At 55.8% G+C, this 12,241-nt stretch overlaps 1 protein-coding gene and 1 pseudogene across 7 annotated transcripts in view; both read left to right on the forward strand.

Moving 5' to 3' along the window:
• Positions 1–2,029: 2,029 nt before the first annotated feature.
• Positions 2,030–5,839, forward strand: LOC113593604 (FAU ubiquitin-like and ribosomal protein S30; annotated as a pseudogene).
• Positions 5,840–7,250: 1,411 nt separating this feature from the next.
• Positions 7,251–12,241, forward strand: part of CPAMD8 (C3 and PZP like alpha-2-macroglobulin domain containing 8) — an 81,824-nt gene continuing 76,833 nt past the window's right edge. For 5 of the 7 annotated variants that reach the window (XR_003413687.2, XR_003413689.2, XR_008297207.1 and 2 more), the window contains exons 1-2: positions 7,252–7,513; positions 11,223–11,374. Coding sequence is in view for 4 of the 7 variants with exons in the window: in XM_027038263.2 (XP_026894064.1) it covers positions 7,284–7,513; positions 11,223–11,374 (382 nt within the window). In the remaining 3 variants the exon portion in view is untranslated. Of the gene's footprint in view, positions 7,514–11,222; positions 11,375–12,241 lie in introns of all 7 variants that reach the window. The other 2 variants (XM_053219687.1, XM_053219688.1) reach the window with 1 other exon arrangement.

The raw sequence follows: 12,241 nt of genomic DNA on the forward strand, positions 1-12,241 counted from the left end.
TAATGCGAGTCAGGGCTTCCCTCGGCTTATGGCTGAGTAATATTCCGTTGGTTGCATGCTGGTCGGACCACATTGTATCCATTCATGTGTTGATGGACATTTCCGCCGCTTCTGCCTTTTGGCGATTGCACCTAGTGCTGTTGTGAACATGTGTGTTCAATCCGTTTGAACACTTGCTTTCAAATCTTTGGGCACAAGCCTAGGGGTGGAGTTGCGGGGTCCTTTGCAAACTCTGTGTTTAACTTTTGAAAGAATCATTTCCTTCTTTGGCTGAGGTTATTAAAAAGATGATAATGAACACCTTACTCTCTGTTGCTCCCCGTTAGTGTTGTCAAATAAAGCACAGGACAGACACCCTGTCAAATGTGAATCTTACAGGGGTGCCTGGATGGCTCAGTGGTTGAGCATCTGACCCTTGATTTTGGTTCAGGTCATGATCCTAGGGTCTTGGGATCAAACCCCATGTCAGGCTCCATGCTGAGCGTAGAGCCTGCTTAAGGTTCTCTCTCTCTCTCTCTCTCTCTCTCTCTCTCTCTCTCTCTCTCTCGGCGCCTGGGTGGCTCAGTTGGTTGAGCGTCTGGCTTTAGCTCAGGTCATGATCTCACAGTTTGTGAGTTCGAGCCCTGCATTGGGCTCTGTGCTGACAGCTCAGAGACTGGAGCCTGTTTCGGATTCTGTGTCTCTCTCTCTCTCTCTCTGCTCCTCCCCCGCTTGTGCTCTGTCTCTCTCTCTCTCTCTCTCTCTCTCTCTCTCTGTCAAAAATAAATAAACATTAAAAAAATTAAAAAAAAAGATTCTCTCTCTCCCTTTGCCTCTCTCCCCTACTCGTACTCGCTCTCTCTCTCTCAAATAAAAAAATAAATTAAAAAAATGTAAATCCTATATAAGGGACAAATATGTTAATTTTTAGTGTAAGTACATCCCAAATATTGCATTGGATATACTTATACACACATCCAATTTTTTTTTTGTCATTTATCTGAGATTCAAATTTAAATATATTTTTATTTGCTAACTCTGGCAACCCTGCACCTAATTCATGCCTTTTCTCTGCTGAGAACATTGTTATTTAGACCCATGCTTACTTAAAATCTGTCTTTTGTGTATATACCCCAACACGGAGTTGCTGGGTCATATGGTAATTCTACGTTTAGCTTTCAAGGGACCACCAAACTGTTTTCCATAGTGGCTGCACCATTTCACATTCCCACCAGCCCTGCACCAACTTTTCCACCTCCTCCCCAAAACTCGTTGTGGTCTATTTAAAAAATTTGCAACAACGTTGTAAGAGGTGTGAAATGGCATCTCATTGTGGTTTTAATCTGCAGTTCCCCTGAGGCTTAGTAATGTTGAACCCCTTTTCATGAGCCTGTCGGCCATCTGTACGCCTTCTTCGGAGAAACATCTATTCAGATCCGTTGCTCATTTTTTGATTGGGTCGTTTGCCTTTTGTTGTCATTGAGCTGTTGGTGCTCTTTATATATCCTGGATGTAAATCCTTTGCCAGATATATGATTTGCAAATATTTTCTCCCATTCTGTGGGTTGTCTAAGATACTGTTGTTTACGTCACCCGTTTATGGCGATTTGTTACAGGAGCCACTCGTGCAGAAACTCATACAGTGTTCTTCCTCCCATGCCCCTGCCTGGCCCGGGACGCACGTGTGATGTGTGCATGTGCACACACGCACCCCGCCCCCCCACCTCGCCCAGACATTTTGGTTGTTGCCGGGGCGGGTGAATGCTCACTTCTCTCCATGGGCAGCAGGGAGAGAACCGGGTAGATCTCAGCCTGGATGTTTCCTGATCTGTAAAAGTGCTGCTCCAAGGAGGGCCCCAGCAGCCTTTGCACCTTGCTTCTGAGCAGCGTCTCCCACGCGCTCTTCTTGGGCGTCTTTTCTAAACACCTGGGAGTCCTTGAGAAGATGCTGAGGTTGGGGCACACAGCAGGCAGTGAGGACATGCACACCCTTGCTCCTTGTTCTCTACTCCATCTTTGCGGTCGTGGCTGCGGTGGCCGTGGTTCAGTCGCTGACATGCAGGTTTTTGTCCGCATCCAGGAGCTACACACCCTCGAGGTGGCCATCCGGGAGCCGGTTGCCCACATCAAGGCTCACGGAGCCTCACTGGAGGGCATCGCCCCAGAAGATCAAGTCGGATTCCTGGCAGGTACGCCCCCTAGAGGATGAGGCCACCCGGGGTCAGTGTGGAGCCGGGGCTCTGACCCCTGGAAGGAGGTTGGGAAAGTCCGTGGTTCCCTGGTCCGTGCTGGGAAAGTAAGAGGGCGGACTCCCAAGGTGGCCAAACAGGAGAAAACGAAGACGGGCCCAGTCAAGCAGGGGACACAGTACATACAACCTGCATTTTTTTCTATGTTGTGCCCACCTTTGGCAAGAAGAAGGGCCCCCCCACCCTGCCCATGCCAACTCTTAAGTCCATTGTAATGTTGGCTTTCTGCAATAAAGCCACTTACCTAGTTCAGTCACACACACACACACACACACACACACACACACACAAAGATATTGAGGTTGGCTCCCTGGACCCTCGGGGTTTGGGAAAAACCAAGAAGCCCTCCTGCCCATTTTCTTTGCTGAGATCAGGTGAGGCTGGCTGAGGAGTCTTCCTCACTGCCTACTCTGGACCTCAGACCCAGGCAGTGGGCTCACACTGGTGGTGGGGAGAGACCTCTGACCCCCTGTGGAGCCAGCACCCCTGTCCTCACATCTCCGGGCCAGGAATCCCTTCCCCACCTAGCCTGCTTCTATCTCCCGGGCAGCAGGAAGTGCAAGTGCTTGGGTCTTGTCCAAATTGCCTTCCTGCACCCTCTCCCTGGCTGCTGTTTTCCCCTGCGTCCTCCCTTCCTTGCTTTGGGCGGGGGAACGACTGTGGCACCTCCTTCCTCCATCGGGTTGTCCCTCTTCCTGTGGACGAGCATGAAGGCTGCTTCTGGTTATTCACTGCCCCCAACAAAGCTGCTGTGAAAGCTCCTGGCAGGATCACCTTGGCATCTGTCCAGCGGGGTCAGAGGTCACATGCAGTTTCAGCTTTTTTTAGTATGGCCAGCGGTTCCCCAAGGGATGTCACTGCTGTGCCCCACAGCTGTTCCTGCACACAGGCGTGCACGGTTCCCCGCTCTGGCTTTGGGGTCCTTGCCATGCTGTGCGGGAGCCCCATACCCTGAGGGGGATAAGTCTGCACGTCTGTCTTCCCATGCCAAGTTCAGACTGTTGACTGCTCGGAGGGTCTAGGAGCTGGCTGGCCCCATGGAAGAATAAAATGCTTCTCTCTCTCTCTCTTTTAATTAAAAAAAAATTTTTTTTAACATTTATTTATTTTTGAGACACAAAGCATGAGCAGGAGAGGGGCAGAGAGAGGGGGAGACACAGAATTCGAAGCAGGCTCCAGGCTCCGAGCTGTCAGCACAGAGCCCGACGCGGGACTCGAACTCATGAACCGTGAGATCGTGACCTGAGCTGAAGCTGGATGCTTAACTGACTGAGCTACCCAGGCACCAACTCTCTCTTTTTTAAGTTTATTTATTTATTTATTTGTTTATTTATTTACTTATTTATTTAGAGAGCAGAGGAAGGGCAGAGAGAGAAGGAGAGAGAGAATCCCAAGCAGGCGCCACACGGTCAGTGCAAAAACCGACGTGGGGCTCGGTCCCACGAACCGTGAGATTGTGACCTGAGCTGACACCAAGAGTTGGCCGCTTAACTGACTGGGCCACCCAGGTGCCCCCAAAATACTTCTCAACAAGAGGACCATCTACCTCGTCTGCCCAAACCCCACCCACTATGCCTCTCATCACTGACATGCTAAGAGATGTTTAACAGTCTCCAGGTAGGACAAACCTAGCCGGTTCCACCTTGACGTGACATTCCTAAAAATGACCACGCTCTGCAAATTCGCACCAACCACAGCGCTTATGGGGAAACGGGGACAGGTCACAGCTTTTCAACTGTGTCGGTGACACATTAAAAATAGATAGGTACCTACTAAAAACAGTAGGGCAATTGTACACATGTCGAACGGCTTAGAATGATAGGAACGTTACAGCAAATACAGCACTTGGTCTTTGGAAAGGACCTGAGGTTCACAGGTGGACATGGGTGTGGGAAGGTTGTAGCTCCTAACAGCTGAGGGAGAGTGTAGATGTTGAGGGGTGTGTGTGTGGGGGGGTGTTGTGTATTCCCATGCAACCTGGGTCAGCCGTTTTCTGCATTCATCCAGCATTGCCCCCGGGACAAGATCCCGCATAAGCATCACCACCTTGGATCACAGCATGCTCAAGTCCACCCCTCACGTATTCACCACGTGGGAACAAATCCGTGTTTTCAAAGCAAACTTCAGAGCGGAATTGACTGGACCCCCCCGCCCACCCCCGCCGGTGGGTGGTCACTCAATGTGCTGTGTGAGACGAGAGGTGTAGTTATTATAGAATCTTTTCACCGCGAGATACAAGAGCCAGAAATGTCCTCAAGAGCACAGAGCATAGGAAGATGCAGTGAAATGAAGACGTGAGAACCTTCGAGTACTCACCACTCTTAATTGTAATATCGTGAATTTAGTTGCAAGTCTGTACAACTGAATTTTTAGCAATGGCTCTGTGAAACAAGGGCTCACACCGTTTCCTGGAAACGTATCAGCTGGTTCTTCTCCAGCGTTCTACTGCAGCTCGGCGGGGCGGGGGGGGGCGGGAGGGGGCAGTGAGGATGTCAGCACGTTTATACTGAGCGCCCACTTTGAGCCAAGGGCCAGGTGCCCGGCAGCAAAAGGGGCTTCTACTACCCCAGGGGACACAGACGGGAAGAAAATGCTCCTGGGATAATAAGATCACAGCCCCCCACCCCACCCCGTGTTGGGCCCCAGGGAGAGAGTTAAACTGGGTGATGAGGGGCATGGTGGTGTCTGTTCATCTCCTATTCACCCCATTAGCGAAAGAGGGATCCTCTGCACTGAACGCTTAACACCCAATGCCGGTCAGGTGAGACAGACGGTAGTTTCTTAGTCACATCTACTCACAGCCCCGGGTTGTGGGAGGACCCAGCTCACAGGAGACCACGTGGGAGGGTGCCCTTGGGAGGGGAGTGAACCGCCAGAAGATGTTGGAGGCAGACTTCGTAGTAACAGGAGGGTGGGGTGCCCCCGGTTCCCACGGGAGGATGTGCCTGGCTTGTTAGAAAGACAAGGAGATGAGATCCCTTAGGTTGGGGACTGGTGGGGTGTAACCGGTCTGGCTAACAGGGGAATAGGTGGGGAGCAGCCTCTTTTGTTGGGCGGGGGGGCATATCTGGTGAGAGCAGGGAGCTCACAGTTAGGCCCTTGGGGACCTGTAAGGGCAGCACGTCCAAGCTGAGTCCTTACAACACAGAGAAGGGAGTGGACAGTAGACCTTGAAGGTGGAGGGGGGCCAGCCTGTGACTCCAGAAGACCATCCCAGGCAGAGGGGACAGCAGGTTTCTCAGTCACAGGTTGTGGTGGTGGGTGGTGGGTGGCCAGAGTCCAGTGGAGGAGGGAGCAAAGGGCTGGGCAGGAGGCTGGCTTCCTGACGGTAGAGGGGGACCTGGTTTATGGCCCAGCAAGAGGAGGTGTGGCAGGCTGGGCAAGCTGGGCAGGACAGATGGTACATTAGGAGGGTTATACTAGAAGGCCCTGCCTGGTTCCCGGGGTGGACTGAGATCAGAGGCCTGCACCTCTTCTTCCTGGTCTTGGCCCCCTCTGTGCCTGCTGATGTCCCCTTTCAGCCAGGCTCCTGCACGACCCCCCTCCAACGTCTGCTAATGCAAGCCCTGTCTGCCCTCGTGTCCCCACTGTCCGCCCAGGGCTTGGCCTAAAGCCAAGAGAGGGCTGATGGGGAGGCCACCCTAGAGGGCCCACTGTGCCTGGGAGCAGGAGGGGTGCAAAGGAAGTTTCCAGAAGGAGCAGGAGCTGGGCAGCCAAAGGAAAAGGTCAGAAGATGAGTTTGAGCACGTGGCACAAGGCATCTGAGGAACCAGGGTGAGGCTGAGCCATCAGGGCAGCCTGGAGTTTGGACTTGGTCTCAATGAACAGGGAGCCCCGAAGGGTTGCGGCAGGAGGGAAGTGGGGTCAGCATTAGACTTTTAGAGGGCCCTGGGAGCTGGAGTAATCCTCCCAGAGGGGTCAGTGGTGCTGGCTGAAGGTGCTGGAAGGAGGGAGCAGGACTTGGACACGACACAGAGAGGAGGTGCCCCCCCCACCTATGACAATGAGGCCATTGCTCAGGTGGGGACACTCTGAGGGGCAGGACGGGCACCTTGCCCCCAGCCAGTAAGGGGTGCCGGCCCAACTTCGCTGTAGGCCAGAGGGGAAAGGCAGGCCCAGAGAGGGAGGGCCTTGGCCGTAGGGATTTGTGGAGAGCGGCAGGGGTGGGGAGAGGGTAAAAATGAGGACGGGGGGGGGGGGGGGGGGGGGGGGTGGAGCTGCACATCTGGTAAGTTCGTCCTTTGCCAGCCTGTGTCCCCAAAGAGCTCCACTCCTGAGGCCGCGTGCACTGCACAAGGTCGCCGGCCCAAGCTCGGGTGGGCGCCCTGCGGGGCTGGGGAGTGAAGACGCCTCGTGGGCGCCCTGCGGGGCTGGGGAGTGAAGACGCCTCGGAGAAGCAGCAGCCGCCTCGGGGGTGGTAGGGGCGGGGCGAGTCCGCGGTGGGGGCCATGCGGGGGCGGCTGGGGATGAGGCCGAGGAGGCGGAGGAGGCCGGGTGGGGGGCAGTCCCGGGAGGAGGCGGGTTCCAGGAGGATAACGACCCGCGCAAAGGGAAGTTGGGGGCAAAGGACAGCTCGGGTCCGAGGAAGGGGGTGGGCTTGGGTTGGGCCTGGCCGGGGGTGAGTCCGGGGTGGGGTCAAGCCTGGGCAAGGGGCGGGGCGAGACCGGAGAGAGTCCTTGGAGAGGGTGAGTCCCCGGAAGGGAGCGGGGGCGGGTCAGGGTCCGGAAAGGGGGCGGGTCGGGAGGCCGGGCAGGGAGGGGGCGGGGTGTAGGGGGAATAGGGGGTCAGTCGGGTCCGAGGAGCGGGGAGGGCGTGGGCAGAGTATGGGGGGGATCCGCACAGGGGTCCGGGCAGAGGGCGGGGCTGGTCCAGGAGTGGGTGGGGGCGAGTGGGTGGAAGGGCCGAGTCCGGGGAAAGGCGCGGGGCGGTGCCGGGAGGGGGCGCGAGGGGCGGGGCGGACCCTGGCGGGGGCGGGGCGGGCCCGTGGACGAGGCGGGTCCCGGGAGGGGGCTGGTCCGGGGCTGCCCCAGCTTGGCCCGGCGCGGAGCGGGGCGCATGGCGCCGTGCGCACGGCGCGGGGGCTGCGAACAAAGGGCCCCCGGCGGCGCAGGGGGCACCGCGGCGCTCGGACCCCGGCCCTGGCCCAGCCCCGGCCCGGCCCCCTCCCTGGGCGCGGCGCCCCTGCGGAGCCGAAAAATGTGGGGCGCCCTGCTCGGCCCGCTGCTGTGGCTCCGGCTTCTGCTGCTGTCGCCGCGGGACGGAGTGTGCGCCGCGCCTCAGGCCCCGTGAGTTGCCCCGCGCGACTGAGGAGGCTGGCTGTCTTCTCGGGGAGGGGGGTCCCGGGGACTGGCTCAGAGAAGTGTAGCGCCCTGTCCAAGGCTACACAGCCTCCGCACTGGGCGGGACCTTGTCCCTTGACTTCCAGGGGTCGGGCTGGGAAGGGGTCCCCCTGAGCCTTCTTGAGGGGGCCACATCCAAGTACAGGGAGTCCCCAGAGCTAGGGCTGCGAGGCCAGCGCCTCCTCCCCAGCTCGCCCCCTTGGCGTGACGGGGGCTGTCGTCTTGGGTGGCGATTTCAAGTTGCCCGTGGCATGAAGGTAAGAGGTGCGTGTCTTGGCTGGGAAATAGGAGAGAGACCTACCGTTCCGTTTTCCTTGGGAGGGCGTGGTGGTGGGGAGGAAGTGTTTGTTTTGCTTCCACATTTTTCTTGAAGTTTGCCTACAGAGCTTCTGGTGAGTTGACACAGTGAGGAGGTGAATTAACTAGCTGCTAAGGAGAATCCCCCATGAGCTGGCGTCCTCGGGAGTATTTCCAGACCTGCAAGGCCGTGGGTTCCGGGGGGCTGCCTGGAGCTGCCCAAGTTCAGCCGTTTAGGCGGGCCTCGGTCTTCATGAGGTGGCTTGTTCAAGCAGTGCTCGTTTAGTCCAGAAAATAGGCCAATAGTGGGGCTGGGGGGTGGTGTCTCTTCCAGCCACAGCTCCTTTGGGATCACAGTTTGAGAAGTAAGACACCATACTGTGTCGGTGCCCCTGGACCCTGTGAAATTGGAATCCAGCAAATTTTTGTCCTGATCTTTCAAAGCGGGCATCCCTTAAACACAGAGGTTTTCAGCCAGGTTGGGTGGGGTGGGGTGGGGGGGGGGGGAGGGGGTTGTTTCCCTGGTGGTCGTTTGGCAATCCCAGGGGCATTTTTGCTTGGCGTCTAGGGGAGGCAATGCTTCTGGAATCTACTGAGTGCAGGCCAGGGATGCTGCTCAACATTTTGCCACACCCAGGTCCTCCACCACCACAAAGCTTGACCTGGCCCGAAATTAGAGACCCTGCCTTCTAAGGGCCAAGTTCAGAGTCTCCGAGTTGCAGAGTTTCAAGCAGTTGTCAGGAGTGTGGGCCTCTGACTAAAGTCATCCTGGGATATTACCTTCTGTCGAGGGAAATGTAGTCCCCGTGCTGGGGACACGGGCTAGGAAATGAACTTGCAGAATTACTGACCCAGGGTTCTAGATTCGTCGGCCTCTAGGCCAGAGCTGTGGGATCCTGTTTTGGGAACAGCCCTGGATACCCGCTTCTGAGATCTATGTGATTTTTGCATGAGGGATCCCTGACCCCAGAAAGCAACGTGGGTTTGCACCCTGTAGTAAGACCAGTGCTGTCTGCTGTTTACCATACACTGCCTTTCCCAGGCTGGGACCTTCTGAGACCAAAGGATGAGAAGCCAGTTGTCGGTCCACATGCCCAGGGCATGCATCAGGTCAGCAGTGCTTGGGTAGCAAGCATCCCAACAGCTGCAACTCCTGAACCTCAGGGAGAGTTCATGTGGTTTCTTCGGGCTCTCTGGGGTCTCCGGGTGAAAAATCTACCTCAGCTCTGGACAAAGGCTTTACGAGGTGACCGAGGAAAATGAACACGGGGGTTGTATATTCCCCAGATGCTCGTCCATACTCTGCATGGCTATGTGGGAGGCCCTAGAGGTCAGCTGGGAGCTGGGAGATGGAAAGAGTATTCCTTTTATTTTATTTTTTTAAGTTTATTTATTTATTTTGAGAGAGAGAGGGGGGGGGGGAGCGCAAGTGGGGGGAGGACAGAGAGAGAAGGAGAGAGAGAGAATCCCAAGCAGGCTCCGCACTATCAGCCAGGAGCCCGACGCAGGGGGCTTGAACTCACGAACTGCCAGATCGTGATCCGAGCCGAAGTTGGATGCTTGACCGGCTGAGCCACCCCAGGCGCCCCAAGAGTATTCCTAAAAGAGATGGGGTTCCCATGCTGCCGCACCACAGGACACATGGGAAGCCAGAGTCATTGCATGCCTGGGTCCGTGGTGGAATTAGATAATACACAGCGCGTACCTAGCGCGACGATGCACTCCAGGAAGCATAGTTATGTACCCAGGGTCACCGCCCACTATGTGAACTGCTGAGAGGAGACGCCGCACAGGGGAGCTCGGGGTCTTTACCGGTTCCAGTCATCGCTGGATCTGGGCTGTGTACCTACCAAACTGGGGTCTCTGCAGATTCCCATCAGTGCTGGAGTTACACGGTACGTGGTTTGTACGTGGTATGTCCCGAGGTCCTTGTGGGCCCCGAACAGTCCTGAAGTAGGATAGTGCATGTAGGAACCCAGGATTCGTGAACTCTGGCCACCGTTCAAGCTGGACGGAGCGCGGTGGGCTCCCAGGATCGGTGCTGTGGCCAGACGGTACTCAACAGGAGCCCACCGCGTCTTTTGAAATGCTCGATTTGTCATGAAGTTTTAACGAAGTCCGCTTCGTCCACAATTTTTTCCACGGATTGAGCTTTTAGTGTCGTAGTCACAAAACGTCTGCCTAACCCGAGCGCACCAAAGCCTTTCTCCTATGTTTCCTTCTGGTGCTTTTAGAGTTTTACCTTTAGATCTCTGACCCGGTTTGAGTTCACCTGAGTGTATGATGTTCGGTAAGGGTCTAAATTCGTGTCTTTGTCGTGTGAACGTGGGGTTGTCCCAGAGAGGATTTTGAGAAACGAAAATCTCTCCTAATCTCATTGCCTGGCCTTGTGTTTTGCCTTTTGCCTGTTTCCTTCTGGTGCCTGTAGTTCTGCACCGTTGGGTTTCTGCCTTTGCTGTCTAGGCTCTTGGTGTTTACTGTTGCATCGTGAGCAGTTTTCATGGTTAGGTGAGTAAGACTTCTTGATTATCCATGGAAGGTTCTAGAATAACAGAGGCAGGAACTCAGGTGAGGAGGATCTGTACCTCAGGTCGGGTGCCCTAAGGGCGTCCCAAGGCTCTCCGCTGTCTGAATGCGATCTGCTGCATGTTCCTTCTCCTTTTGGAGCGACTGCTTTCCCATCTGGAAAGTGAGATGATGCTACTTATTCTCCAGGAGTATCTTCACGGTTAGTTAAGCTGAGGATTTTCAGAAAGAGAGGGCCGTTTTGGTTCCACTGTTCACAGAGCATTTCCTGTTTCAGGCCATTTAGTTGATTTTCAGGGTTTTGTTCTTGAAATGCTGCAGGAAGCTCCTTGCTTCTTGCCACTGGGCGCTGGAGTCTGGCTGCCTCGGTTGGGCACATGACTTGGCTTTCTCCAGGGCTTAATTTCTGACTCTGTAAATGGATGGTTTGAGCACATCTCCCAGGGCGGCTGTGAGGATGAAGTGGGATCCTGTCAGTTCCTCGGGGAGTATTTCGCCGTGTTGGTGCGGCAGGAGCAAAGGTCCTGGGGCAGAATGAGCTGACTAAAAAGGCCCGAGGCCAGAATGCAGACACTGAAGGAGGGGCGTGGCGCTGGGTAGATACAGAGAGGCCAGATTCTTACCTAATCCGGGGGCTTCAGAGATGAATAAGCCAGCCCCTGGTCTCCAGGAGCTCACAGGTTGGTGGGGGACACCGATAACATAAAATGACAGTGTCATCGTGGTGTGGGCAGGCATAGGTAGAAGACCACCCAGGGAGCACCCTGACGCAGCCAGAGTGGCAAGGAGGCCGGAAGTGGGTCAGTTTCACTCAGGTTCTCCTCTCCTACAGGGGCTATTTGATTGCTGCACCCTCTGTCTTCCGCTCGGGAGTGGAGGAAGTCATCAGTGTGACCATCTTTAACTCCCCAAGGGATGTCATGGTCCAGGCTCAGCTGGTGGCCCAGGGCGAGGCGGTGGCATGGAGCCAGGGAGCCATCCTGGGTAGGTCCCTGGGGTGCTTCCTTTGTCTCTCTTTGCAAAGTGGCCTTTACTGCCTGGCCAGGGCTCAGGCCATGCGGGCACTGCTTTGCTTCTCTCCCACCCCACCTCCCAGCAGGGGAGGGAGAGCGGGTTGCCTTTTCCCCATTTTCCATCAGAGTCCGTTGTTCCTCGGCAGCCCAGGTTCTGTGGGTGCCGATCCGGATGGAGTCGGGAACCCTTCTGTGTCAGCTTTGGCTAGAGGTGGGGCCTGGACCCAGAGGGAATCGCAGGACCATTTCAGACCTTTTGTTGAGCTTCTAGCACCACTGTGGTGTTAGGCCCAGACCTGGGCTTACAGCCAGACTATAACTGAGTTGAGCTCAGGCCCCCAGCCAGCCTCTCCCCTGCTGCCCTTGGTGAACCTCAGATAACATCAATGCTGGCCTCCTGGACAGAGCTGGTGAGAGCAGGGACCTGTCCAGCAGGACAGACAATTCGTTCTTCACGCAGAGTGTGATTTGGCCACAGGAGATGCAGAGGCGATGTCCGGGCTCTCAGGCCCGCAAGGCAGTACCTGTCCCCCAGGGAGACGAGGGAGAGGCTGACCTGGAGTGGAAACCGGGAGAGGGCTCGGGCAGGTGGGAGCACAGCAGTCCTGTTGGCCAGTCCCCAAACCCAGATCAGGTTGGCTTCAACAACAGTGTTTATGGGCTGTCACAACTAGAAAAGGCCACTGGCATCACTGGCTGTCTCCCAGGCCCACTTCTGGATGGGCCTGTGTCTCCCCAAAGTTGAGAGAGTAAGCGGTTCTCAAGACCTCTGAGAAATGTCCCATCATTCCCCCTGATTGTTCTATCTTGGGTCATGTGCTCAATCCTGACCCAACCC

Source organism: Acinonyx jubatus, chromosome A2, assembly GCF_027475565.1.
Source record: "Acinonyx jubatus isolate Ajub_Pintada_27869175 chromosome A2, VMU_Ajub_asm_v1.0, whole genome shotgun sequence".
Classification (NCBI taxonomy): domain Eukaryota; kingdom Metazoa; phylum Chordata; class Mammalia; order Carnivora; family Felidae; genus Acinonyx; species Acinonyx jubatus.